Source organism: Petromyzon marinus, chromosome 5 (genome assembly GCF_048934315.1).
Source record: "Petromyzon marinus isolate PM22_M1 ecotype Great Lakes invasive population chromosome 5, UKy_Petmar_22M1.pri1.0, whole genome shotgun sequence".
In the NCBI taxonomy this organism is placed as follows: Eukaryota; Metazoa; Chordata; class Hyperoartia; order Petromyzontiformes; family Petromyzontidae; genus Petromyzon; species Petromyzon marinus.
In genome coordinates, this window is record NC_133671.1 from 9,913,569 (window position 1) to 9,938,660 (window position 25,092).

Here is a 25,092-nt window from a genome sequence, read left to right on the forward strand (position 1 = left end):
GGGACCGTGCAAACTACGCAGCATGCCATGGAACTTCCGAGGCTACTTTGATTCATGACGGTTAATTTTTTTAAGCAGACAGGGCAAATGCATGAGCATCCAGGGCAAACGCACGTTTAGTTTAAATAGCTTGCAACCCTTCACTCTGGCTGACTATCAGAGTAAAGGGGTTAACTTCGACCGTTGACTTCTGGTGTGGATAAAATTAAATTTCAGCCGTGTGGCAAATCAGCTGTAGTTGTTTTGTGAACAGAATGGTCCCCTGTATTAAGAATGTGGAATTTCCACCACTGGCTCAGGCTCCCAATTACAATGAGCACTGCCCCCCCCCCCACTCAATGGTGCATGGGGACACTTTATGCCGGTTTAGAAACTAGAATACTTGGGACAAATTAAATTGCATAAGTATGTTAAATGTAACAATTTAAATGTACCAACACGGCACAAGTCAATTCAGAAGCAGTAGGCAATGTGAGATACAATTATGCTCGTCACCGCGCGAGACCCTTACTGCCCAACGCCTTTGACTTCAACATAAAACAATGACTGAAACAAACTGATCGCCTGAAACTTTACAGACAATCCCACCGGCTTTATTTATATTTTATTTATTTATTTTAACAGCAAATAGGGAATACAATATACAGATGTTCAGATCATATACCGTTAACAATCCCAGCCTACATTTAACCGCGCACAACTGCAATAGTTCCTTATTCTTAAACAAAACTAGCAACCCCCCCACGAGTTCCTGCAGTCATTAGCATTCGCTGGCAAAAAATATATTTGAGAGGAACAACAGCTAACCCACAAGTTTGTACTCAAAGGCCATGAAAAACGGAGTCCTTTTTTTGCGCCGTTTCAGAGACATTTTTGAACAAACGCAGCCTCGTCATGCAGAGTTCGTGTTGCCTGTAAACACGAAAAACATAAAATAAGTTTAAACAGGCCAACATTTGTTTTTAATCAAACATAGTTATAAGACACGTACAGCACAGTTACACTTGACCAATTTTTTTTTTTACAAATAAAATGACTCAGAGGGCACAAAATATACACGCCTTAAGTTTTGGCAAAGGAAAGCCTTTTTGAAAGTTTATGTTTAGTGGCGCAAGACAACCTTCAACAGAGCGTCTGTAAAAGTTAAAAAGAGTCCTGTTAATTTTCAACTAGCAGCACATTCTCTTAAACTACTTTTGAAACAAGGTTTTCATTTTGATTGCGAAACCTCCCCCACTTAAATGTGTTTTATTATTATTATCAAACATACAAAGACTACGTACAACGAGCATTTACAAGAAAATGTCCTAGCTTCGAAACAAGAACCAGGATAAACAATAGTTCTGTATTGTGTTCAAAAGTTCTCGTCACGTCACATTCGCTTTCAGTAGTACAATGTCCTCCCCCCCCCCCCCCCCCCAGCTTCACCATTCGCACCGCGGTTTCGAACAACATTTGAGAAAACATGAGTTTGGCATGGGCGGCTGCCTTCCTCACCGCTCTGCATTTATTGCTTTGGACCGAGTCACTGTAGCGTAGTGATGAGATGGAAGCGACCAAATACAAAATGGGCTGTAAGCAAGAGGTTGCATTGGCTGTGCTCACCAGCATTGCGAGTGGAGCTGGACGGACTCGCACATTAATTCTTGCACAAAACGAGACGAAATAACCCATTTAGCTTTACTGCTTTTAGCGAGCACCCAAGGCTCACATGGCACATGTAGGGGGTTGTGTGGCCAGCACAACCAGCACACCTTTGTCTCCGCGACGCTCATTGTTACACACTGCACCGTGATACTCATTTGCGGTTGAGCTGACCTAGATGAGGCCCCAGTACAGGTTGAGATACCACTGGCCATTGATGGTGTGCGTTATCAGGAATTAAACATAGGTGACATGGATGTGCACTAAAGACTACACCAACACACTCACAAAAGAAAAGATCCCCCGTATAGCCTTAACAGACTTTTGGGGCAAGTGCTATTAGCGAGCACCTATGAAGGCCGGAACAGCACACGAGGGGGTGGGTGGTTATCACCACGCCTGGCCACCTTTGTCTCCCCCGTGGCAATGTTTACACACTGCACCAGGTACTCATTTGAGGCCGAGTCGACCTAGGGTAGGCCCAGAACCGGTTCAGATCGTCACTGGTGTTTGTCGGGAGCGGAAATTGAACTTGGTTTGCCAGGGTTCATGACGCAGGGGGCTAACCGCGACATTACCACTCCCCTCGTGAACACTCCATACACACACTGGCACTAACACACAAATAAAAAAAAATTCAAGCAGCTTCCTGTTGCAACATCTTTGACATAGGAAAGTCAGTGGTTGTATATAGGGCTGAGTCATGGCACCTAATCTGTCATGAATAGATGCGTATGTATAACCCTGATTCCAGACAAGACACTCTCCAATTGGGCAATCCTCAGTGTTGCTGAAGCCACCACAGTACTTAATGTGTAGTCAGTTTATGAGTGGTCACATTTTCTGTGAACATGGTATTAAAATTAACCAAACAATTGATGTACAAAGCCCTAAAGAATTTACAGAGCTCCATTTTAAAGTTCCAACTTTTTGTTGTGATTACATTTAGTCATCCGATACAATTCTGTCGTCCCAAATTTTCGTACTCGAATTTTTCAAGATACAGTATTAAAAAAGTTTACTTTAAAAATAAATTTGACACTTATTTGTGTGCACTACAGTAATGTAACCACCCCGTAAAATCTTCTTGACCTCTACCTGTACATTGGTGACGTTTAATAATAATGCCCTTACACAACAGCACATTCAAGTGCGGTCAACGTGGTCTTCTGGGTAAGGCCGCAGGATAAAGATCTCCTCGCTCAAGCTTTCCATGCACGACAAGGGGCGTCTTCAGGAGCTGAAGACACCCGCAGTAGTGTGGGCAAAGGCAAACAACGTGTTTAGCGCATCTTCTCCCGAGCTTTTGCCACGCAGCGCTATCGGCATCTCCATCCGAAAATGGACAAGAATACCGAGAATACTTTCCACATCCTTCCAACTCCTGAAGAGGGTCGCCGCAGTAGTGTGGCAGAACCTTGAGGAAAAGAAATGCTTAACATGTGGCCTTACTCGGCGGCCCAGACTTGGGATTACGAGTGGGCTGCGGAAACCTACGTGCTATAATAGCGCCCGTCACTGCAAGACGATTTTCCCAATGATAGTTTTTTTTTTGCAGAGAAAGCCTGAAGTTGGACACAAAGTCCATTTCTCGCCTCATCCCCAGCCACTGTAACGAGGTTATGTGGAAGGTGTCATGGATTTATTTTTGCTTAAATGCATTAACACCGCGATGTTTGGGTTGGTAAGGCACTCTCGCTCCTTGTGCTCATTAGCAAGCCACACGCGGGGCACACATGTCGGTTGGGAATTTCGTGGTGTGGTCACCGTCAGAGAGATGGGCAGCAGTACACGGTAGCATTCTTAAGAATGCAATCGCTTGCTTAAGAAAGTACACACAGACATGGTTGTTAACCCACACGGGGAGGAGCGGCTCGGCTGCTAAATTGCACGAACGCAGAACAGGACGAAAAAAAAACGTACATATCCACACACACACACGAGTTCCCTGTAATGAGAAAAAATAAGCTGTGATCATTAAAAGTGATTTGCATCGATGTCCATGGTTGATGCTGTAGTAATCAATTCTGGTAATGATTCATAATCAGAAATATCACGGTTTGGCTTAGGGATATTTAGGATGAGGAACTGAACTTGGGTTGCAGTGAAGGCTCGAGTTTGGCCAATCGTAGGATTAGGGCTCAGTGTCTTCTCTTTAGTGTTCGGGATAGAATTATGCATAAGGTTATGGTTAAAATTAGAGACAGAGTATCTGCTTAATTGCTAGGGCTAGGATTATGGAAAAGGTTACCCTTAATCCTATCCTTATTAATTCCATGGAAATAATTTATGCCACATTTTAAGACCTTGTGTAAATATATATATTTTTTCAATAACCAGGGTTGAAAATTAGTAGGTCAATGTCTGGGTCTTTTTAAAGGGTTGGTCTAGGTTTGTAGCTACAATTATGGCTATAGTTGGGTACAAGTTTGAGATTTTTTTTTAAGCTTTCGTGCTAGATTTATAGTGAATACTAGAGCCAATGCCAAGGTCAGGGTCTCTCTATGTTAAGCTTTAGTTAAGGCTTGATTCTTTAACACAAATAGCATTTGTCATGTTCTACGACCGCTCAATACAGCCACTGCATCCTCAGAAGCTGTCTCAGGTGTCAGGCCCGAGTGCTGTGGGGCACGACGCATTCAGGGGTGCGATCTGTGCTGCCAGCCCGACTTAGGTTAGATCCAATCAAGGGCAAGCCTGCGGTCCATGCAGTCAAAACACCCATCCGTATTATCCAAAGGTGCTCACACAAACAAAGATCCTCCATAAAGTCTGCACGGGCTTTTGGGGCAAGCGCTGATAGCGAGTACCCATGAAAGCTAGAATGGCACACACGAGGGTGTGGTGTGGCCAGAATCCATGCCTGGAAAATAATTTGTCTTGCCAGTGCTGACGTTAACAAACCATGCCAGGTACTCGCTTAATACCGAGTACACCTCGTGGGTGCCTGGGACTAGTTCGGGTATCAGTCACCACTGATGTTAGCTGTGGATGGGAATCAAACCTAGGACGATCGGCACGGCACACGGTGGGGGGGGGGGGGGTGGACCAGCAGCACGCCTGGCTGAATTGTCTTCCCAGTGCTGATGCTTACACACCGCACCAGGTGCGGTACGTCCTCTATTTACGTTGGGGATGCGTCCCTGGAAAATGCGACGTTTGGCTAAACAATGTAAATGGAAAACCTATTTTTACAATTGACTTAATCACATTCGATTTATGGTAAGTTCCCGAGGGTAATTTTTTTTTGCAATTTTTTTTTCTCTCAAAAAAATGCAATCCAAGATACCAAAAAAATAATATTGCTATATAACAAGTTTAAATAAATTATATAAGTTAATACTGAGCACTTACCGAAAGACGGTGACAGAGATCGCATTTAGAGGCGTGGTGTGGGGTGAAGGCGACTTGAGAGGAGTTAGGGTCTGGGCAGCGATGTCGCTAACACTGTCGAGGGGAGAGCGCCGGTTCAGCGCACCGCCGCGTAGCGCGTCATCGCGTATACTGCCCATAAACTCGGCTGCGTTCTTTTCTTTGAAAATGTTTTTTCCAGAACACCGTTGTTGTGAATTCAATGCACTTTAAAGCAAATTACTTTCCCCGGTTCATTGGCGACGACATAGTGAAACAACGTCAATAGGATCGACGTATACAGAGGATATTCTTGGTTCTTTTGGTGACGTCACGTAGATATAACACGAAAAATAAATAAATAACAATCAAGTAAATTACAAATGTAAATAATAATAAAAATAAAGAAAAATAATAATGAATTGAAAATAAAAGCGAAAAAACCACAATAAAATAAAAAAATAATAGTAGCAAAATTTGATTTGAAATAAATTGAAAATAATAAAATAAAAAAACCCATGGCGTTTCGATCGCAACACAAACGGTCATCAGGCGGAGAGTGGAATTTTGCTTTTATTACTTTAAATTTATTATTTTCTTTTTATGACTTTATTTTTTTAAATAAAAAATGTTTTTTTTTACTATTTTTTTAATTTACTTTGTGTTTTCTACCTACGTGACTTTACCGAAAGAACCAAGAATATGAATTCCTGCAGCCACGGAAGTTTTACGTCTAAAAAGTAAATAGAGGACTTGCTGCACTCATTTAAGGCTGAGTTGACCTAGAGGGACACTCACGACTGGTTAAAATATTCACCACTTTTGTTGGTCGTGAGTGAAGATCGAACTCGGTCGCTGGGTTTGCAGTACAGTGCGCTAATCACTACACAACCCGCTTACTCACATGCACACACAACAGCACACAAAGAAACACACAAACGCACGCACGCATACGTTAACAGGTGTAATAGTAACACCAGCATACAGTGCACGATGGGAATGAATGCACACGTGTAACACAAACATTGTAGAAATACTCTCTCAAACAGAGTGTTGAGACTTGAGTGTCCCGTGATTGTAGATCTCACAGTCTCAGTTTGAGGATATGTCCTCGGTGGCATGATCTCCAAAGCTTAAAAGACCGGATGCTGATCATTATACAGAACGATGGCCATGCGCGCACACACACACGCACACCCAATGTGATCACAACATTATTGGCATTAGTGGAGATATACAACCCATAGAACATGTGGTTTTACCAAAATCACCTGCAACACCATCAACCCCAAACCCACCCATCAGCCCTGAGCCTTTTGAAATAATTAAACTTGATTCATCACAAAACCCCACTCGTGATTACTTGGTTACTCAACATGAACCTCGATGTAAAGTCTACGAGGCGTCAATTGGCAGGTTAGTTGTTTTCATATTTACATTTCTTTGTCATCATTTCGCTTTTGATATTTTATTGACAGTGCTCGAGTTGTGCACCTCAACTCGAGAACTCGCTTCACACCAACCTCGATGTGCCGCTGCCAAACACAATCACACTAACAGCAGCTGTCTCTTAATACGAAGGTCTGCGTTTCACCGCGCAGACGAAGCAACATAAACAATGTACATTTTTTTTGCCCATTCTCATAATATCTTGTACAAGAGAGGTCATAGTTTTAAAAGAACAATTGTTAGCTCTTTACAATTTACTTGCAAGGAATTTTCAGATGTGAGATTTTGGCTAGGCCACTAGCACCCAAAAGCTTACTCTTACAATGACATCACAGTTTACAATCCACTTTAGAGAGCACACCAAGCTTTAGTATGAAATATACTGTCGTGAAGGATTTAAATACTGAGCATCTATCTATAGGGATAATGAAACATTCAACTCCATGCAAACCGGCTCAGTGGCAGGCTTGCGGATTGCTCGGGTATCCAACCTCGTGTTTTTTTCTCTTTCTGGGATGAAGGGGTCCAGGTCTGATTAGTCTGCATCGGAGTTAGCAGCCAATACGCAGAGCCTGACGACAACATTTGTAATTCTGTGAACTGCACAGCGCCCACATAAATACTTCACAGCCTCATGTACATGAGGGCACTAAATCTGCAAAGTAGCAAAAGAATGGCTTGGGTCGGCTTTAGAGGTGAACATCTGTGAGACGGAGACATGGGTCTGATGAACGTTGGTAGTTGCTATAAGGCCGGTGGGAAGCTTTACAATTAGGGAAGCTACAATTGTATTGCTCGAGGCATTGCTCATATTAAGGAAATGGGTTGCAATTAATAATTTTTCTTTTAGATCCTTGGCCACAATTGATCAATATCCTGAGTGAGTTGAGCACAACATATTAACTACAGTGAGACAATTTAACAATCTGCAGAGTGGTTTCACAAAACTCCTTAATTTTATGGCCATTTTATAGGATTGCATTTTAGCTCAACTGAATTGGATGGAACTGACAAAAAAAACATTGGCACAAGGACAGTAGGCAATTACAGCCGATAAAGTAGCTTAAAATTAACGTTTATTTTAATGAGAAAATACACTCTTTTGCCAACAGCCTTTCACTTACTATTTCTTCATGTTGGATTTATTTATAAAAAAAATATATGCTGTATTTTACGAAAAATTCAGCTGATTTAATACCAATTTAATTGTGGTCACCAATTACAGAAAATTACTATCCAGCATTAAAACTGATAATTTTCTGACAGCACGATTTATGTTTGAAGATGCATTTAGGTCCTATTCAATCTATGCGATTTTAGAAATCTTTCCACAGAAAAGCCTCACTGGGTCTCAAGGCTTCAAGAAGTTCCTGCTTCAGATATTTTATTTCATTTCGAGGTACTTACACAACTGGGAGGAAATTGCAATGAAGGGAGAACATCCATGCCTAGCAAGGGAGAACTCACACTGCACAAATGGGGTCCCCATCACCTACTTTCTGTACTGCATACTCCAGGTATACCAGACATCAAGGTCCCATCTATACATGACCACTCAGCTTCAAGAGTGGCCACTGATATCCGCTATTTCTGTGGCCATGGTACCTTAACCGAGGCGAGTCTCAGGAACATAACGGAGTGTGCTGTAGCCAACCTGCCTCATAGACACAGCAACGATGCTGCGGGAAGCGAACCTTGGATTGCTGCACACATGCGTGCGAGCACACATACACAAATGCAATACTCGCGCCTCTTCCTCAGTGGGGACTTTAAAAAAAAGATGATCCTATTTATACGTGGCCATCCACTGCATCTCCTCTTATTTACCTGACACTTAATGTCCTGTTTCCCTTGGCTGCCATTACCTCTGATCCAATTTTAAAAAAAGCCATGCGCGCGCTCAAAATATCTGTCCGTCTCCCTCAACACACATCACAACTGTGCAATAACCAGGCACTGTGTGTGGCAGCTGCCAACAATGTCCACATAAACCCTGGCAGGAGGGGGGGGGGGGCAGTGGTGATGGGCGGCGGGGGGCAAGAGAGAGACTGACCGTGCCGACCGAGCGACGGTCCATGGCACCGTACCCTGGCTTCTGTCCTCACCCTGCTTTCATCAGGCGATCGCCAGAGCACACCCCGTCCCTCCCCTCCCCCTCCCCCCCCCCCCTCGCTGTGACCCCCTGGCCCCGTTTAGCAGTCGAGCTCCATGGCCGATGCCCACTTCCGGCGGTCGCTCACAAAGCCCTGGTTCTGCTTGAGGGTGAACGCATCAACACTCGGGCCCAGGCTGCGCGACGCCGGCAGCTGTAGGAAGCCCTTGTGCGCGGAACTGTACTTGTAGAGGGCGGTGGCGCGCTCCGTGAGCGAACCAGCGGTGAGGCTCGCAGGGCCCAGGCCGCACAGCCGCCACACGGCACCCGTTTCCGGGTAATGCGCGTAGAGCGCGCGGAACTGCCAGCCGCCGCCCGGCCGGAACAGAATGAGGAAGTGGGGTGCGTCGCACATCTCCAGTTCCTGCAGCAACGAGAGGCGATGGGGAAGGTTGAGTGAGGATGAAATGGGGAGAGGGAGAGAGAGAAAGGATGGTGAAAAGGTGAGTGGGAATTGATTAGCAGGGGGGGAAGAGAGGGGGGGGGGGGGAAATGTCGGCAAGCGTGTTGAGCGTGGGATAGGTCAGAGCGTTTTTCAAAAGGACGCAGGTTGAAGAGTCAGTATGAGCACACACGATGCTATCTGCTTACAGATGCTTGAGACGCATGTACCATTCGTCTCAAGTGCATCTGGATTCAGGTCCTTATGAATATGTACCTCTGATGTGTACCTGTTAATCAATGAATCAATGACTGCAAAAATTGCGACGCATCCGAAAAAAACACTGGACGCATGTAGCAAAAAAGACTTCCACACACGGACAAATATCGAGCAAAACGTGCGGTGAAGTAAACGAGGTCGAAAAAATCATCACTGTCATTGTTGTCATCAGTAAACACACCACAACTGAAAAATATTAAATAAGTTTACAATTCACCAATGATCCTTCCCAAGTTGCATTTCATCCGAAATATTGATCAGTTTTGAAGCTGTACTTATTTATGCACATGTGCAAGTGCAGGTTGAAAAAAGTATTTTCATCCTGTGCTGCACACAGCCAAAGCAGTGCCCTACAAATGTAAATACGAAATATACTCCCCTCCCCCCAAAAAAACCTCTATTGTGGAAAATACGAAATAGATATTTTTGGTTTTTATTAAACCCAAATCAACAGTCATAACAGAATGGCACATGAACGTACGAGCAAAGCTTGCTTGTCTAGGGATTAAGCTCTCTGGGTAAGTCTTTCCTCCCTAAAAGGGGGCTTTTGTTAAAGTGTACCGGGTTCATTTTCTAACGAAGGTGGGGAGTGGGGACTCTTCGGGGGGGGGGGGGGGAGGGTAGTATGACGAAGATAATGAGCAAAATGAAGATAGGGTATGCTGAGAGTAAAGTGAGTCCTGGGGCCCGTCCCCCCACCTCCTCACCATTTCCAAGAGCTTTCTTGTTTGGAGTTCATATCATGGCATCCTCGGGTAGCACGAAATAGATATTTATACCCAAACGCAGAGGCAGAAAGATTCACTGACCAAGCTACTGACAGGCGAGACAGACGCACTTATTTGAGTGACCAACTGACCTGCAGCACCTTCAGTTTTTGGTTCTCGTTCACCTTGCCAGCCAGGCAGCAGTGCGACACCGCATTCTGCACCAGCGAGCGGTTAGTTTTACTGCTCGGCTCCACAAACAGCCGGGGGCCTGCAACACATCACCGCCGACACCAACGGCAACATTACTGTTTTCACAATCACCGAGATCCTTGTCATCGACCCACACCCATCCCAACCCAGCTACCTCCTCAGCCATCCAGCCAGCCACCCACGCAGCCACACCACCCACCACCATCCCAGTGTAAGGCACTGCGTTGTATGTCATCCATCATATGATAGATGCTCGTACCTGTGTATGTGGAAGAGCCAGTTGATTGACTGTCCCAGTCCCTCTCCTCGCTTGATACTCCCTCCCCATCCAACACCTCCATCGACCCACACCTACAGAAACACACACACACAAGCACGCGTGCGTGTGAGCACATGCATCTATACAATAAATGCCTGTACAGATGTTTCTGTACAGCTGTTTGATATGCGGTTTCATTTACACCGTAAATACTTCGTAATTATTTTGTATATATCACAAAGACAAAGATTCCCCGTGTAGCCATTGGGACAAGTGGTGTTGGCAAGCACCTATTAAGGCTGGAACCACACACAAGATTTGTGTGGTGAGCACCATGACTGACCGAATCTGCCTTTGTGATGTTTACACACCGGCACCAGGTACTGATTTAAGGCTGACTGCACTGAGAGGAAGCCCACGATCATTACTGATATCAAATGCCACTGATATTAGCCATAGTCGGAAATCTAAGTTAGGTCGATGGGCTCATAGTACAGTGCACTATCCACTTCAGCACTGCTTCCCACGTGTACTTATATATATATTTACGTGTATGTAAAGAGCAAGTGCAATTTTGAAAATACCTATTAAAGGGAACAATATATACAAAGGGTGTGCTGGGGCTCACAAACTGCATACCCCAACCACTTTTTTTTATCAACAGTTTTACTTAACTTGACTCCTATGTTTGTTGTGGTCAAATCTTGCAATCAAAATTTTGTCTACTTCCTGTTGTCCAATCAATTCCAAATTTTGCACACGTACTCAGATCCGGTGACAATGCATGCCTGTATCAATTAATTTGCTACTTTAAAGCAATTAACATTTTCTTTGGTTCTTTCAGTAAAGTCACGTATTCTCATTCTACGTGACTTTACCGAAAGAACTAAAGAAGATTAATCCCTGCAGTCACGAAAGCTTTAAATCGAAAATTCACATTTTGTATGGACGCCTTATTATTTATCTATATTTGTGGAGGTGAAAAACGCCGCGGTCCCTAAACTCTGGAATCGCCTCGCCCAAGAAGCAGGCGCTGCCACGTGTCTCATGCGCCATGTGTCTCAGGCGCTACCACGTGCCTCAGGCGTGCCTGCTAAGTGTGAACGAGTTACGGAAGTGATTAATTCAAGTAAGCGTTGATGCGAGAGCAGGCGCCGTATCATTGGCGTACTTCCCGACCGTGAGTTAAAACCGTTGTTTAAAAGAAAGATTGTTTTAAGGAGTTCATTCATATTTAACCTGAAAACAGGGTCCTTTATTGATGAGAAATAAAATACTCAATTCACCTTCATCAGTCTGCATGTGGCGTATTGAATGTTGAGGGCCTTATCACAAGCAAGGCAGCATGAGCACGCTGTGAAGGCCTCAACAGAACTGACCATGACCCCTTTGACCATTATACATTATGAAGGCTCTCCTCCTCCTTGATTTGTGCTTGAGAGATTAACAAAAAAACTGGGGGCTGAACGGAGGAGTCCACACAAGAATAAGCGCACAACTGGGCAAAGCACACATATCCCATAGCCAATATTAACCAGCATTGCACACTCTTACATCATTCAGAATTGTTTAAAATAAATTAAAATAGCTGGCAATTGATTCCTGTAATATGAAACCTCCTATGATATAAGAAAATGTTTAATACAATACGAGTGTTTTTTATCTACAAGAAGTCTGCCGACAGCGATTGATTGCAGAAATAATTATATTTTGGGAATTTGACCAGAATGACATTGATTAAAATGACACGAAATTAGATTTTTTTTTTCAAACCCTGGACAGACTTCACATTTCACTGAATCAAATTGCTCTAAATTGCTAGAAGATATCGCCCTGGTTTAACGCACCACGAGGAATATTAACAGACCGCACCTGACAGTTCACCATCGGCAAAAAATGCAAGTGAAGCACCATTACATCGAGAGGGGGAAGATAATAATGCGTGGCAGGTCAGCTGTCAGCCAGGCAGGCATTTTTATTGCCCAATTATAAAGTGCCGATGTCATGAAAACCGAGGTGAGTTTATATCAGGAATCCCCGCTGTTTTCAGAATATATTTTTTTACCTCTTGCGAGCAGCAGATCCACGCCCGCCACTGTGGGCAGGCAGTGATGCCAGCGATGCGCATGAAGTAGACTGCAGCTTGCTTATAGCGGTCCCTGTTTAGCATGTTAAATGTGCACACAAACAAAACAACCCCCATTTTCCATCAAACGGCAGAGATGTCACCACGGCACTTGTGCCAGGCTATTAAGGCCACACACACACACGACCCATGCACGCACACGCATTCATATTGCTTGTGTAAGTTAATAATCTATACATACTCTATGTCAGCCTGTGACCAAATCAGCTGGAAGGTGCCCCATCCCATCACACCCAGAAAGCTAAGCGGGGTGGACCCTTCACAGTGCTTTAATGGGTGACGATCAAGTATGATAAGATTATGCTTTTATGGGTGACGATCCTGTATGATACGATTATTATTGAGGGTGCGTGGTGGGCAGCGGAAGGCGGTATAACTAAATCCATTATAGTACTGTACTTCTATGCTCACACATCTCTCATACCCATACCTTCTCCAACCCGCACTGACTAGCGGCTTGGCCAAGTAACCCCCCACGGTACAGGGGAGGTACTCATTCAGCACAGCACCAACACAAGGGCTGTACTCATGTACACCAAAGGGGCAAACAAACCAACGCACGCATGCAAAGCTATGCCTTGAAGCAGTTGTGTACGGGGCACCTTCACAGCTCAGCAGAATGCATGCATATTTTCAATGAGCAAAAAGACGACCACTGATAGTTTAGCCTATAGAAATTTGGATTTGCTGTTCGTGAGCACCTATTAAAAGTCTGTGGTAGTTGGGCCACCGCATGTATTCTCAGTATTAAATTGTGAACACACCTTGTATTAATTTAGGCAAGGTTTACCTCGCGCAAAATCGACAGTTGTTGTGTACTTCTATGCTCCAACGTCTACGCTCCCCACCTAACCAAAATGAATTGACACAACATGGCTGAGTATTGTCAAAACCTCCCCCATTACCCACATGAGCAGAGGGGCCCTCATCCAGTAATGGATTGACGAAAATCGGCTATACGTTTACATCACCTAGAAGTGGCTCAAGCCAAAGTCTGATGCTATTTGCCACTGGTGCATTGTACAACCAAATGAGCAAGCACAAACACACCCAACAACGCAAAAGCAGCCGCCGCTTGTCACTAAGCGGTGACGACGTCGCCACGGCGCTTGTGCCAGGCTAGGTGCACTTTGACGCCACGTGCTAGCACGGGTGTCTGCCAAATGTGCCACTTTTCAAATCGGTTTTGAAAAGTAAAAAAAAAGTCAGTCGCACAAGCCGCCTGGACCAGCTTCTTCGTGCACTGTCCAGTGGTATCAAATACTTAACGATTCCGTCATGAACATTGCATTCCTGGTCCCGTGCCAGTGTGCGAGAATCGAACATCTGGTGTGCATCCTTGTGTGAACGTGTGTGTGTGTGTGTGTTGCGTTTGTGCGTATTTCAGTGGCCAATAAGCGTGTACACTGCTATCCACAAGCTGCCTGTGTTAGTGACTCTGCGTGTGTGTGCACTATATACCCGTAGTGCGTGACTGGTCAACTCCTCTCCCTGGTGTTCTCCTTTTAGACAACAAGGGTTCCGGAGTGTCCCTCCCGTCTCTCCGTCTATGACACGCACATCAAAACATGCACGAATACAGATAATAAATAAATAAATAATCCCCCCATTTATAGACAAACGATGCTAAAATCTACTACTTATCTAGACCAGCACACGACACACAAAGGAAGTTGTGCCAGTAATACACACGTCTGTCCGGTCTAACTCCCCAAAATTGATGGTCATAGTTTTCCACACCAAGCACTCGTTTTACATACCAACTGCCACTGGTAAACAGCCAGGAATTTAACCAGGGCCTCAAGTGCACTGTACTAATGGATAGTCTGAGAAATATGCACGTATTGAAGGCTGCAATACCACATTTGTGAATTACACAGACCTTGAAACCTAAGCAGTCGCCGATACCGATGGATACAAAAAAAAACACACACACCAATCGGAACACCAACCAAACACAAACACATCGAGCAGAGCTCTCTGGCCCACCTCGGCGTGCTCCCGCCTGCATTGCGTGGCGTTCCTGGTCGCGGCTGCTGCTGCTGCTGCTGCTGCTGCCTCGAATTCGCGTTTTCACTGCTCAGGTCCGGAGTCGACTTTGAGTTGCGTTTACTGAGCCCGCTTCCGCTCGTACTGTCCCCCCCCCTCTTCACGTCGCCGCCACCTCTGCCATCCGCCTTCGCCGACCGAATCTTCGCGGCCGCGGTCCCAACTCGCAGCTTGGGACTGGCGACCACGGGCGTCCATTCCTCGTTGCCGTTTGAGATCCCCCCCTTGCCGTCATTGCCGTTGAGGCCGGCGCCGGCCGCGGGGGACGTGGCGTCCACGTCGGCGTAGAACCGACGGAGGTGCGGTGTCTGCACGCTGCTCGCGAACGGCCGGGGGCTCAGCAGCTGATGACGGCGAGTGATGCCGACGGTTGAGGCCGAGTCCCCATCTCCACCGAGGCGCACGTTTAAATTGTGGTCGCGCTCCGGACTGCGGTTGCGGTTGGCGTCTCTCGCGTGTGACTTCTTCGACGGCAGGGTCATCGAGTTGTAGGTGCCGGACGTCGGTGGCTTCTGCACCCCGTGCCTTGCCGGCAGGGTGTGGCGTTCTCGGCCCTCGAAGCTCGGGGTCTTTGGAGACGGCTGGACAAACCGCGCTTCGCCGCGTCCCAGTAAGTTGTCTGACGATTTGGCCCGAGGAAGCGTGGACGATAACTGCTTCTTGGGGTTGACTGGGGTGGTCGGGCGAAATGTGTCCACCTCCTTGGGTCCGTTTCTAATGAGGTTTTCCTGCTCCAGCGAGAGATGCTTCATGTCACGTTGCAGGTCCAGCAACGTCTCCACAAGGCGGGTGATTTCCTCGCTGTCGCTATCCCCTGCGCAAAAAAGCAAGCGAACAAGTGGCACAGGTCGCATTCATTGTTCTGTATATAAAGCAACTTGAGAGTCACTAGCGGTGCTGTGATTTTTGATAGGAGTGTGTACCAAGTAAACTATAAACAAAACAATTCACATCATGGGATCTCCTTTGCCAGTACCAAAATATGATAATAGGTTTTTACCTTTTTCTGGCAACAAAACAGGTGCTAAGATGTTAAAACACCAAACTTAAACCTTTTACAAGGAATCATGTCTGCATTAACCACAATGCTTGTGGTCAGAATGCAAACAAAAAACACTCAGATAATAAATGCATTGTCCTTGAAACTGATTGGTCCACACCAGAGAGCTTTCTTTTGAGCCTCGTCTCAAACGGTGTTAGACCAGAGGACGCCAAAAGGCGTACCAATCAGTTTCAAAGACAATGCATATATTATCAGAGTATGTCTTTTGTTTGCATTCTGACCACAAGCATTGTGGTTAATGCAGACACGATTCCTTGTAAAAGGTTTCAGTTTGGTGTTTTAACATCTTAACACCTGTTTTGTTGCCAGAAAAAAGGGGAAACCTATTATCAAAACTATTCACTTTACCAGGTAAGGCCCACTATGCTACGTAGCTCTTTTCAGAAGCAACACGGTCACAAATGAGAGGCCAATGAAGTGGCTTATCACGTGGAAATGTCTGGCAGCCAAATACTCTAAATGCATGTTTCTAAATGTGGAGAGAAACACCAGAGGACCCGGAGAAAAATCTACGCGACCACGGGGAGAACATGCAAACTCCAAATATACAGGTGTCAGGGTCGGGATCAAACGCATGACCTCCTGTATACCAGGTGAGGGAGTTAACATCTCACCACCGTGGCACCCTAAGTATCACAAGCATGTATAATGAATGACAATAGCATCATCAATTAATTTAAAAAAACAAATGTCAGGAAAGAAAGCATTTCATGTTGTCAATTGTGGCCTGCATGTAAAAATAAAAATTTGATTGATGATGAGCGCTTGTGTTGCGTTGCAAATGTCGTGATTATTTTAATTAAATTTTATTTGTGATTTATTAAAATTTTCTTTTATTTCTACATACGTGAATTTACTGAAAAAACAATGAGTATATATGGTTTCAATTAAACAAGCAATGATTAACTAATTATTTAAAATATAGTTTGAAAAATTGGAAAAATTATCCACGTGAGTTGACACGCGCAGCTATTTGTCAATCCACTGCTGGATGAGGGCCTTCCCATGCCGTGTGGGCCGTGGGAGTTGACAACTTCACTGTTCTGGCCACTGCATATTGGTGAAGGCGGAGTGTGTACATGTGAGAGCATAGACGTAGAGTACAATACTTTTTTCTGCACTGCCCACAATGTAGTCCCGCAGTGCCAGTGTAAAACAGTGTTCGTGTAACACTGTACAGTGGAACATGTTCTTGTAGCGTTATATTTTACATCTGTTTTAACAACTCTACACTTCACTCTGCCCGTGCTACACATGTAACACCCACCTTTTGCATCCTCATCCTCATCGCCGTTGTTATTGCCACAATCATCCCTGCCATCCTCCTCAGCAGAGCTCCCACAATGCACTGCTTCCCCTCCCTGGGGCTGTGGTCGCGTTGCCCTTTTGCGTTTGTGCTGCCGAGCGTCCCTCCGAGCGCACAGCTCGCTCACCTGCGTGTGAGCAAACACGCACAGAAGACAAAGATCACCTTTATTAGCTTACCTAGGCTGCTGGGGTAAATGCTTTTAGTGACCACTTATGAAGGATGGTACGGCCCAGACCCCATGTCCCTGTGTTGCTGGCCACACCAAGCGTGCGGTAAACACTCGACGGAGCCAGCCATCTCCACCCACGTACCTGCAGTGTCAGCGCCTGCATGGCCATCTGCTTCGCCTCGAACTGCGCCTGCACAGCCAGAACCCTCTCCTCGAACCACCCGCGCCCGCCTACGTCGCGCTCCGGCAAGGCCTCGTGCCCACGCAGCCTCGTCAACAGCTGCTTCTGCTGTTTTTTGGCGCCATCGGGCAGGGGGCTGGACGTGGCGAAGGGCGAGTCCAAGTCATGCGGTGCCTGCGCCGTCCCCGTGCCGAAGCTACCGAAGGCCGAGTCATCACTCTGGGAGAGGACACCCGAGTCGTGCTCGCACGAGTCGCGGCTGGCCTGGCCCTCGGTGCCCGGCACCCGCGGGGAATCCAGAGTGGCGCTCCCTCGCGGCGGTCTCGACGCCACCTTCGGAAACATGAACGTGGACGTCTCGGGTTTCTTGGAGAAGCCCCGCGGCAACGCCAAAGAGGCCGCCGGGAGCCCCGATGAAGCGGTGGTGCCTGCCTTCGCATCGCCTTGATGCTTCTTCCGCTCGAGTGTCTCGAAAAAGTTTCGGCGGTTCGCCACGGCAGGGCCAGGGCTCAGGTTTGCCAGCTCGTCGGCATGCGGGGCGGCAGGTTGCTGCGCGGGTCTCGGTTGCAGGTGGTGACTCGACGCCGACATTGTTGGTTTTTGAGGGTTGGACCTGGATGGGGGTCCGTGACCAGGAGCCGGGTCCGAGAGTCCGGACAAAAAAATGTTGTCCGGCTTTTTGGGTATCGCTGGCTTGATTGGTGTCGGCGTTTTGTCAGAGATTTTTGAAGGCGGGTTGGAGAAGGGACTGCAGTAAGGGAGAAGGAAAGAGAGACAAAAGCATATTTATAAATTGATTAATGTGATACACATAGCCTTTTTTCAGGAGCTTTGAGGTGAAGTGCAATTCCATTCTGAACCTTCGCTCAAATATGAGAATTCCCTACTGAGAGGTCAGACACGCTGTAGATTGGGAAACAGCAGATTTACCCCATGCTGTCTCAATCACTTTCTGTCATCTGCCCTGTAGAGGTTTTTACCAGTATGAGTGCATGAGTTGTAAAATATGGTGCTGCAGTTCGATTGAATAATATAAAAATGTCAACTCGGGACTGTTTATTTTAGTCTGTGCACTCAATGGTAACTGGGTTGACATCAAGCTCACTGTGCAATAACTGTTATTTATTTAATTACCAAGAGCTGTAGCAGGTTTTCTCAGAGTTGCTAGCTCAGTGCCCTGAAAGAGGCATCAGAGCCTTAAGCGACACTCAGTCCCATGGCTTGAAGCAAAGAAATCATGGCACATTGCTCCAACATGCATGCATAAGCCCCCCTCAGAGGCCAATAAACCAGCCCCAGGGTTTGAACCCAGTTCCATGGCGGTGCTGGCTCAGTGCATGACACTACTGGGTTATCATCATCATTAGACCTCCTTTGCCAGTACCAAAATGTAATAATAGCGTTTTTCCCTTTTTTTCTGGCAACAAAACTGAAACCTTTTTACAAGGATTCATGTCTGCATTAACCACAATACCTGCAGTCAAAATGCAAAAAAAAACATACTATGATAATATATGCATTGTCCTTGAAACTGATTGGTCCACACCAAGGGACGGCTTTCTTTTGAGCCTCGGCACAATTGCTGCTCGACCAGATGACGCCAAAAGGCGTATTGTTACTACTGGGTTACCTAGGCACCTGGGTAGGACGCTATTTGACAAAGCTTGGGGGGGCCTTATCAAGTAGAGGTTATATATCTTGACTTAAATGATCTAAACCTGTTTACTGCATATGTCATGTGTAAGTGGACGGTGACGACAACAAGTCATATATGTTCACCATCAATGCTTAACACTTCTGGATTTGTGTTGCATAATGCAGCTCTACACAGAAATTATTACGAAACATAAATGGCTAACAATCTTGATGCAGTCAACTCTGCTTAATTAAGGGATATGGGTTACTTAAAGTCAAGTTATTTACATACGGAAATTGGGTGATTAAAAAAACATTTTAAAGTCTAAATTGTCATCACTCGTGAAAAAAGAAACGTTCAGGTAGCATTGATAAAGTGGGTTCAATATAACATGGGCGGACAATATTAAAAGCCATTATCTTTACCGTCGAAGAAATTTCATAATTTGAAAAAAGAATTCTTCTCAAGGAGTTCACGAACACCTTTGAAACGTTTACAGCTATTTAATAACATATCAAAGACTTCAGGAGAAGCTTGGTAATTTTTGGCACCTCTCTCCATCACAAGGTAAGATTATGTATGAATATATGTGCAGTTATTCTATTTTCTGCCCACTCATTTTGCGAAATATGTGCAGGAGACCATATTACCAGAAACCCATTTAGAGCGATCCACCCTTAGGAAAAGCTACACTTTGTTATCACAGGTCTCATTCTCTCGAAATTAAGGGAACCATTTTTTTTACTTTTATAAAATTATTTTAACATTTTTGTCAGGAATACGCTTATGGAAAGATCGGCTCAAAATGAGTTAGTATTAGAATGCTCATGGTAAATTATAATGAAAATGCAGGTCGCCAGTTGTATTTTTGAGGCCATGGGTGCAATTTTAGAAGGACCATATCGGCTCAAAATTGTCACAGGGTAAAATTTTGGCTGTGCTCATATTCCATCACTGTGCATATCTGATTAAATGTTTAATGAGATGGTCAGGTGCAAGACATCTGGTCCCATTTAAGTGGAATGTCTCACATTTTTTATTAAATTATTAAGAAATACTTTTTTTTGTCAAATTGCGACCCTAAAAAAGGAAGAATTAATTTAATTGCTGGGTGTGTGAATCATTGCTTGTCTCGTGATTGGGTTCGCGAGAGATCTGTATCATTTGCCCACAACTTTCAAGAAAAATAATACCATTTTAGATGGACTTCCCGAAGATTTTTAATAGAAATGGATAATCGCTAACTTTTTTTTGACCAGCAAGGAGTCATTTTTTTCTTTTTAAAATTATTACATTGTTGGATTTCTGTTGGATAAACTCTTGCCTGATAATTCCCAGATGCTTAAATGGCATTTGATGATTAAGGCAGAAGAAACGTTAATAATTTAAAGCCAAACTTCGATAGCATTCTCAACTGGAATACAAATATATAACTAGGAAAAAATCTCTAAAACAAGAGAAATGAAATGGGTAAATATTTGTATATCATGGGAATATCATGTCAATACAGCAGGACCTTAATTTACATTGCAGGATTACATTTAAAGCCATTTTACATGAATCATATGAATTGAAATGTTAATTCTGGTGAATAGTTGTGCCAACAAATCACATTCAGATGAGTGTGATGTGTAAGACTGATGAAAAAAGGACAAATACAATCAACTCACATTTGAAAGGAATCCAGCCAGCTGTTGTTTGGAGCTTTGGAAACCTCTTTAACAAAAACAAACACAAGGGCATATCACGAATATGTCACGCTAAAAAGTAGGCACCGTTGTTGTCACTACAGCTGTTAGTCATCTCACATTTGGGTTGGAGGAGGTGGTTAATTGACTACCTCGCCTGGTATGACAGGGGTTGTGGGTTCGACCCAGACCCTGATGCCCGTATATTTGGAGTTTGCATGTTCTCCCCGTGGTCGCATGGGATATTTCTCTGGTTCCTCCGGTTTTTCCATCCACATTTAGAAACAAGCATTTAGAGTATTTGGCTGCTATACATTTCCACATGATAAGCCACTTTGTTGAGCTATCATTTGCGGTCAGTTAGCTTCTAAAAAAAAAGATATATAGCTCAGTGGGCCTTACTTGGTAAAATAATAAGTAATATAAAAACATGCTTTTTTAAAAACATGCTTTAATGAAATTTACCCTACTAGGAAGTGGCCCCGAAGCTTGCCATAACGTAAGGGACCATGGTGATTTACAGCCAACGTCAGTTAAGCGTGGACAATTAGATTGTCATCAGTATGACATAAGTATACCAAGTTTGCAGTCGATACCACATTTGGAAGTGGGTTAAAATTGAGTTACAAAATTTGAGGATACAACGACAAACAACAGAGTGAGTTAATAGAAAGCGTGTAAAAATAATATTTGTGTGATTTTGTTTGTACGCAATGTGAAAATTAAGCAATGACAATCCAAACAAAAGATATTTTCCGTATCATACGAAACGTTGTATCTCGGTACGCTTTTTCAGGTTGATCCAAAAATCAGGAACATATTCCTAGTATGTATGCATGTGTGTGTTGGGAGTGTGTCTCTGTGTGCAAAAATGTGGGGAGTGGTAGTGCAGCGGTTAGCGCGTGTCGCTGCCAACCCAGCGACCCGAGTTTAATTCCCACTCACGGCCAATACCAGTGACAATAATATCTCAACTGGTCTTGGGCCTCTCCCCGAAATTGACTCAAATGAGTACAAGGCGCGGTGTGTAAAAGTCGCCACTGGGGAGACAAAGGTGGCCGGGCGTGGTGCTGGCCATCCACCCATCGTGTGCCGTACAGGCCTTCATCGATGCTCGCGAACAGCACTAGCGCCAACAGTCTGTTAAGGCTATACGGGCGATCTTTGTCGTTGTTGTGTGTGTACAAATACCAGCGCGCACACACCCTGTGTCTCTGAGATGAGCGGCTGTACACAGTCTGGCCGGCACTCATCCAGCCACCACAGCAGCTCCACCACGAAAACCAGCAGGTTCACCTGGGAGGAACAATGAGGCAGATGTGGGAGAGCAAATGACACTTGCCAACCACCATCATCACTGATTTAATTTGTAAAAGTGCCCCCTGCGTGCCAGACTGCTGCGGTATGGCGATAAGTGAGCTCGGTAATGAGCCAGTTAACAATTGATTCCCACGGCTTATGTGTTTTTGGGGAGTTCGCATGGGCTGAGCGGTTGTGAGTTTGCCGCTTTTTGCAAAGATTTGCGGTTCGAGCCCAGCAGCCACTCTCATTAATAGCGAGGTGTGTGCATCATACAATATGCGCCGTCTGCTTCACAGTGGATGTCCAAGACGCATTTCTAAGAGTAGGCGATTGTGTGCCGGCATCATAGCCATACGTTTGGTGAATTAAAAAAATATGATAACTCGCAAATTACTTCATTGAGAAATGCGCAGCAATAGTTGTTCTCATTGGGAGGATCCTGTAAAAACTTAGTATGACCCTCCCTAGTAAGACTCTTGAAACTCAGTGATGTTTTGTACATATGTATGTAGAACTTCTTTCACACCGTACGTAACTAACCATGTTAATCGGAGGTGTAAACAAGTGTAAGTCTAGTAAGTAATATGACAACACACCATATGATGCAAAGTAGATGTGAATGAACCTGTTGCAGCATTGTACATAAGTGTCAATGCCCACATTAAATGCCTAAATAAGTGGTTGCTTATATCTTCCCTGCAAAAGATAGGCTATAGGGATTTCACCGCTTCACCCGCCTGGATAGGTGCTCGTTAATATTACTTGCCCCAGCAGTCTATACGACTAAAAGGGACTTTCTGTCTTTGTTTTTATTTAAGTATGTTTTCCGACGTGTGACGACTTTATAGAAGCTATAACAAAGCAAGTTGGCACAGTAGGGAGCACATCTGTCAGTCATTCAGTCAGTTAACCTACAAGGCCTTGGGTCTGTCCCGTTACCTGACTGCCAACACTTCACGTGGTCTCAAAGTGCACTTTGCCTGGCACAAACGCTGATGGTGCTGTCCCTGCCATTGGATGGTGACTGGAGGCTGTTGTTGTTGTAGTACATTACAACATACCTTGAGTGGAGGAGGCAGGTAGAGAAGGTCTCTCTCATTCAGGTGTAGACAGTCTCCCAGGTGAGCGCGCACAAAGTCAACGAGCAGTCTGGCATTGTACAACTTGTCCTGAACGCTGAGGCCCTCCCTGAGCCTCACTTCTGTACATTCCAGTCATGGATGACAAAATAACCCAGTTATCATCCGTTAGGCTGCTGTTACAGGCGCCGTTGGGATGCACATTCAGCCCAGCATAGCACACTCGGGTTTGGGTGGGGACAGTACAAAAAACAAACATGGTCACGTCTTGCCAATACCAATGTTGACACATCACACTGAGTATTCATATTAGTCTAAGTCAATGTAAAAGATCCGGACATGGGACTGGATACCATTAGTGTGCATAGGTATGACTCAAACCTCCGGATTCAGGAGTGTACTTGAACATTTATCCACCTTTCTACAAATACGTGTGTATGTATGCATGCATATATGTGTACTTGCACACACCAAATCTCCTCAATGGCATCCTTTCCCTCACTTGCTTACAAAAGACAATGACTCCGAATAGCAGACAGACTGTTTGGTGAAGTACTTTTAGTGAGCACAGATGAAGGCCGGCACAATTCATGAAGAGGTGGCATGGCCAGAAGCGCCGAATCAACCTAGGAGAGGCAGTTAACAGATTCAGATATGATATGCCACTTATTTTAGCTGTCCCTGCAAATTTAACTCGGGCACAGTGCGCTATCCACTAAACTACCATTCCCGACACACTCACGAGCAAACGCGTGCGCTGAAAAACAATGTGTGTCAAGGGGGGGGGGGGTTTCTGAGACGGAGCCTGCCCACTCTGCACACCACTACCTCCAAGCAGTCACAGAGACCACAGCAGGATCCATTGCCAGATCGAATGGGTTGATTATGAGTGAACATTGGTGTGGGTCAGCATTGCGTGCCTGAGTGCAAGAGAACGAGTAGGAGAGGACACACTGCCCCAGCAAAGTGTGAACTTTCTTGACTGTAATTGTATTTATTGTATTCCCTACCTTGTAGCGGCAGCGCACGAGGGCAGTAGAAGTGGATGCAAGACAAGAGGGCGCGGCAGTCGGTGGCATCATGCAAGCTCCTTAGGGTTGGTGGGGGGCCACGCTGTACACAGACGCATGCACATAACCACACATATTAACCTACGGTACACTTATGCGCGTGCACACACGGACTGCGTTTTGTGAATTGGTGAATGCCGAGTATTGCCTTGAAATAGCTGTGCCCAGACAGAACCTCAATAGGAGAAAAAACACTTTCAGACGCGGCGCAAGAAACGAGATGGATATAGCACTGCAACACAACTCTCTGCAGTGCTATTTTCATGCAGAATCTCAAGAGCTCACAAGAGTATGATAGATGTGTTTTTAAAATACACGAGGCACAAATGCCCTGTTTCACCTGCATAGGCCACCGGGTAACAGTGATGATGGTGTCTCTGTTCACACACGTTGATTGACCTTGCCTTGTTATCCGTTTATATTCTTTCAAATCTTTGACGGTTAATTGCTTCGGATCTATGAAGCGGAACGAGCTGAAATTTTCCACAGACTCGTCTCGCGTGACAATTCCAAGATTTCATTTAAAAACCGGTCCAGGTCCTGTCGATCGTGGGCTTATGCGTGTTTTTGACGTAATTTTAATAATCAATACTCGTACATTCTACCCACCCCCCCCCCCTTTTTGAAATCACGAATGGTTGCGTTAAGCTACGAGTGCAAGCGTCTCTTCCAATCGGAGCGGCTGTTGCTGGCCAGCCTCTGACCAATGAAAGGCGCACTGAAATCGCCACTTGTCATGGCGCTGGAGCGGCCGCTGTGGTTCCCTCTCAGCACGAGACCAACGATTACAATAATAATTACTTCTGTTTAACACGTGGTAGCCTTTCGCGACCAATATCATCCATAAGAGGTTTTTTTGGGTTAGATCGAAGTAAATAAATGTGTCGTTAAAACCCGCCACCACCCGACACAGCCAACTAGTAAGGGTTGTCACGTAAACAGAACGTGGCCAATTCGTCACTAG

General features: G+C 45.1%; 1 protein-coding gene across 1 annotated transcript in view; it reads right to left on the reverse strand.

Annotated features, from left to right (window-relative positions):
- Positions 1-577: 577 nt before the first annotated feature.
- Positions 578-25,092, reverse strand: part of LOC116939038 (calmodulin-regulated spectrin-associated protein 1-B-like) — a 64,089-nt gene continuing 39,574 nt past the window's right edge. Inside the window, exons 7-18 of the mRNA XM_032946915.2 lie at positions 24,069-24,171; positions 23,041-23,180; positions 21,883-21,973; positions 20,660-20,705; positions 17,315-18,101; positions 16,962-17,127; positions 14,572-15,445; positions 14,044-14,129; positions 12,502-12,595; positions 10,437-10,528; positions 10,117-10,235; positions 578-8,960 (exon numbers count right to left, since the gene is read on the reverse strand). Coding sequence (XP_032802806.2) covers positions 8,637-8,960; positions 10,117-10,235; positions 10,437-10,528; positions 12,502-12,595; positions 14,044-14,129; positions 14,572-15,445; positions 16,962-17,127; positions 17,315-18,101; positions 20,660-20,705; positions 21,883-21,973; positions 23,041-23,180; positions 24,069-24,171 — 2,922 coding nt within the window. The 3' untranslated portion in view covers positions 578-8,636. The remainder of the gene's footprint in view (positions 8,961-10,116; positions 10,236-10,436; positions 10,529-12,501; positions 12,596-14,043; positions 14,130-14,571; positions 15,446-16,961; positions 17,128-17,314; positions 18,102-20,659; positions 20,706-21,882; positions 21,974-23,040; positions 23,181-24,068; positions 24,172-25,092) is intronic.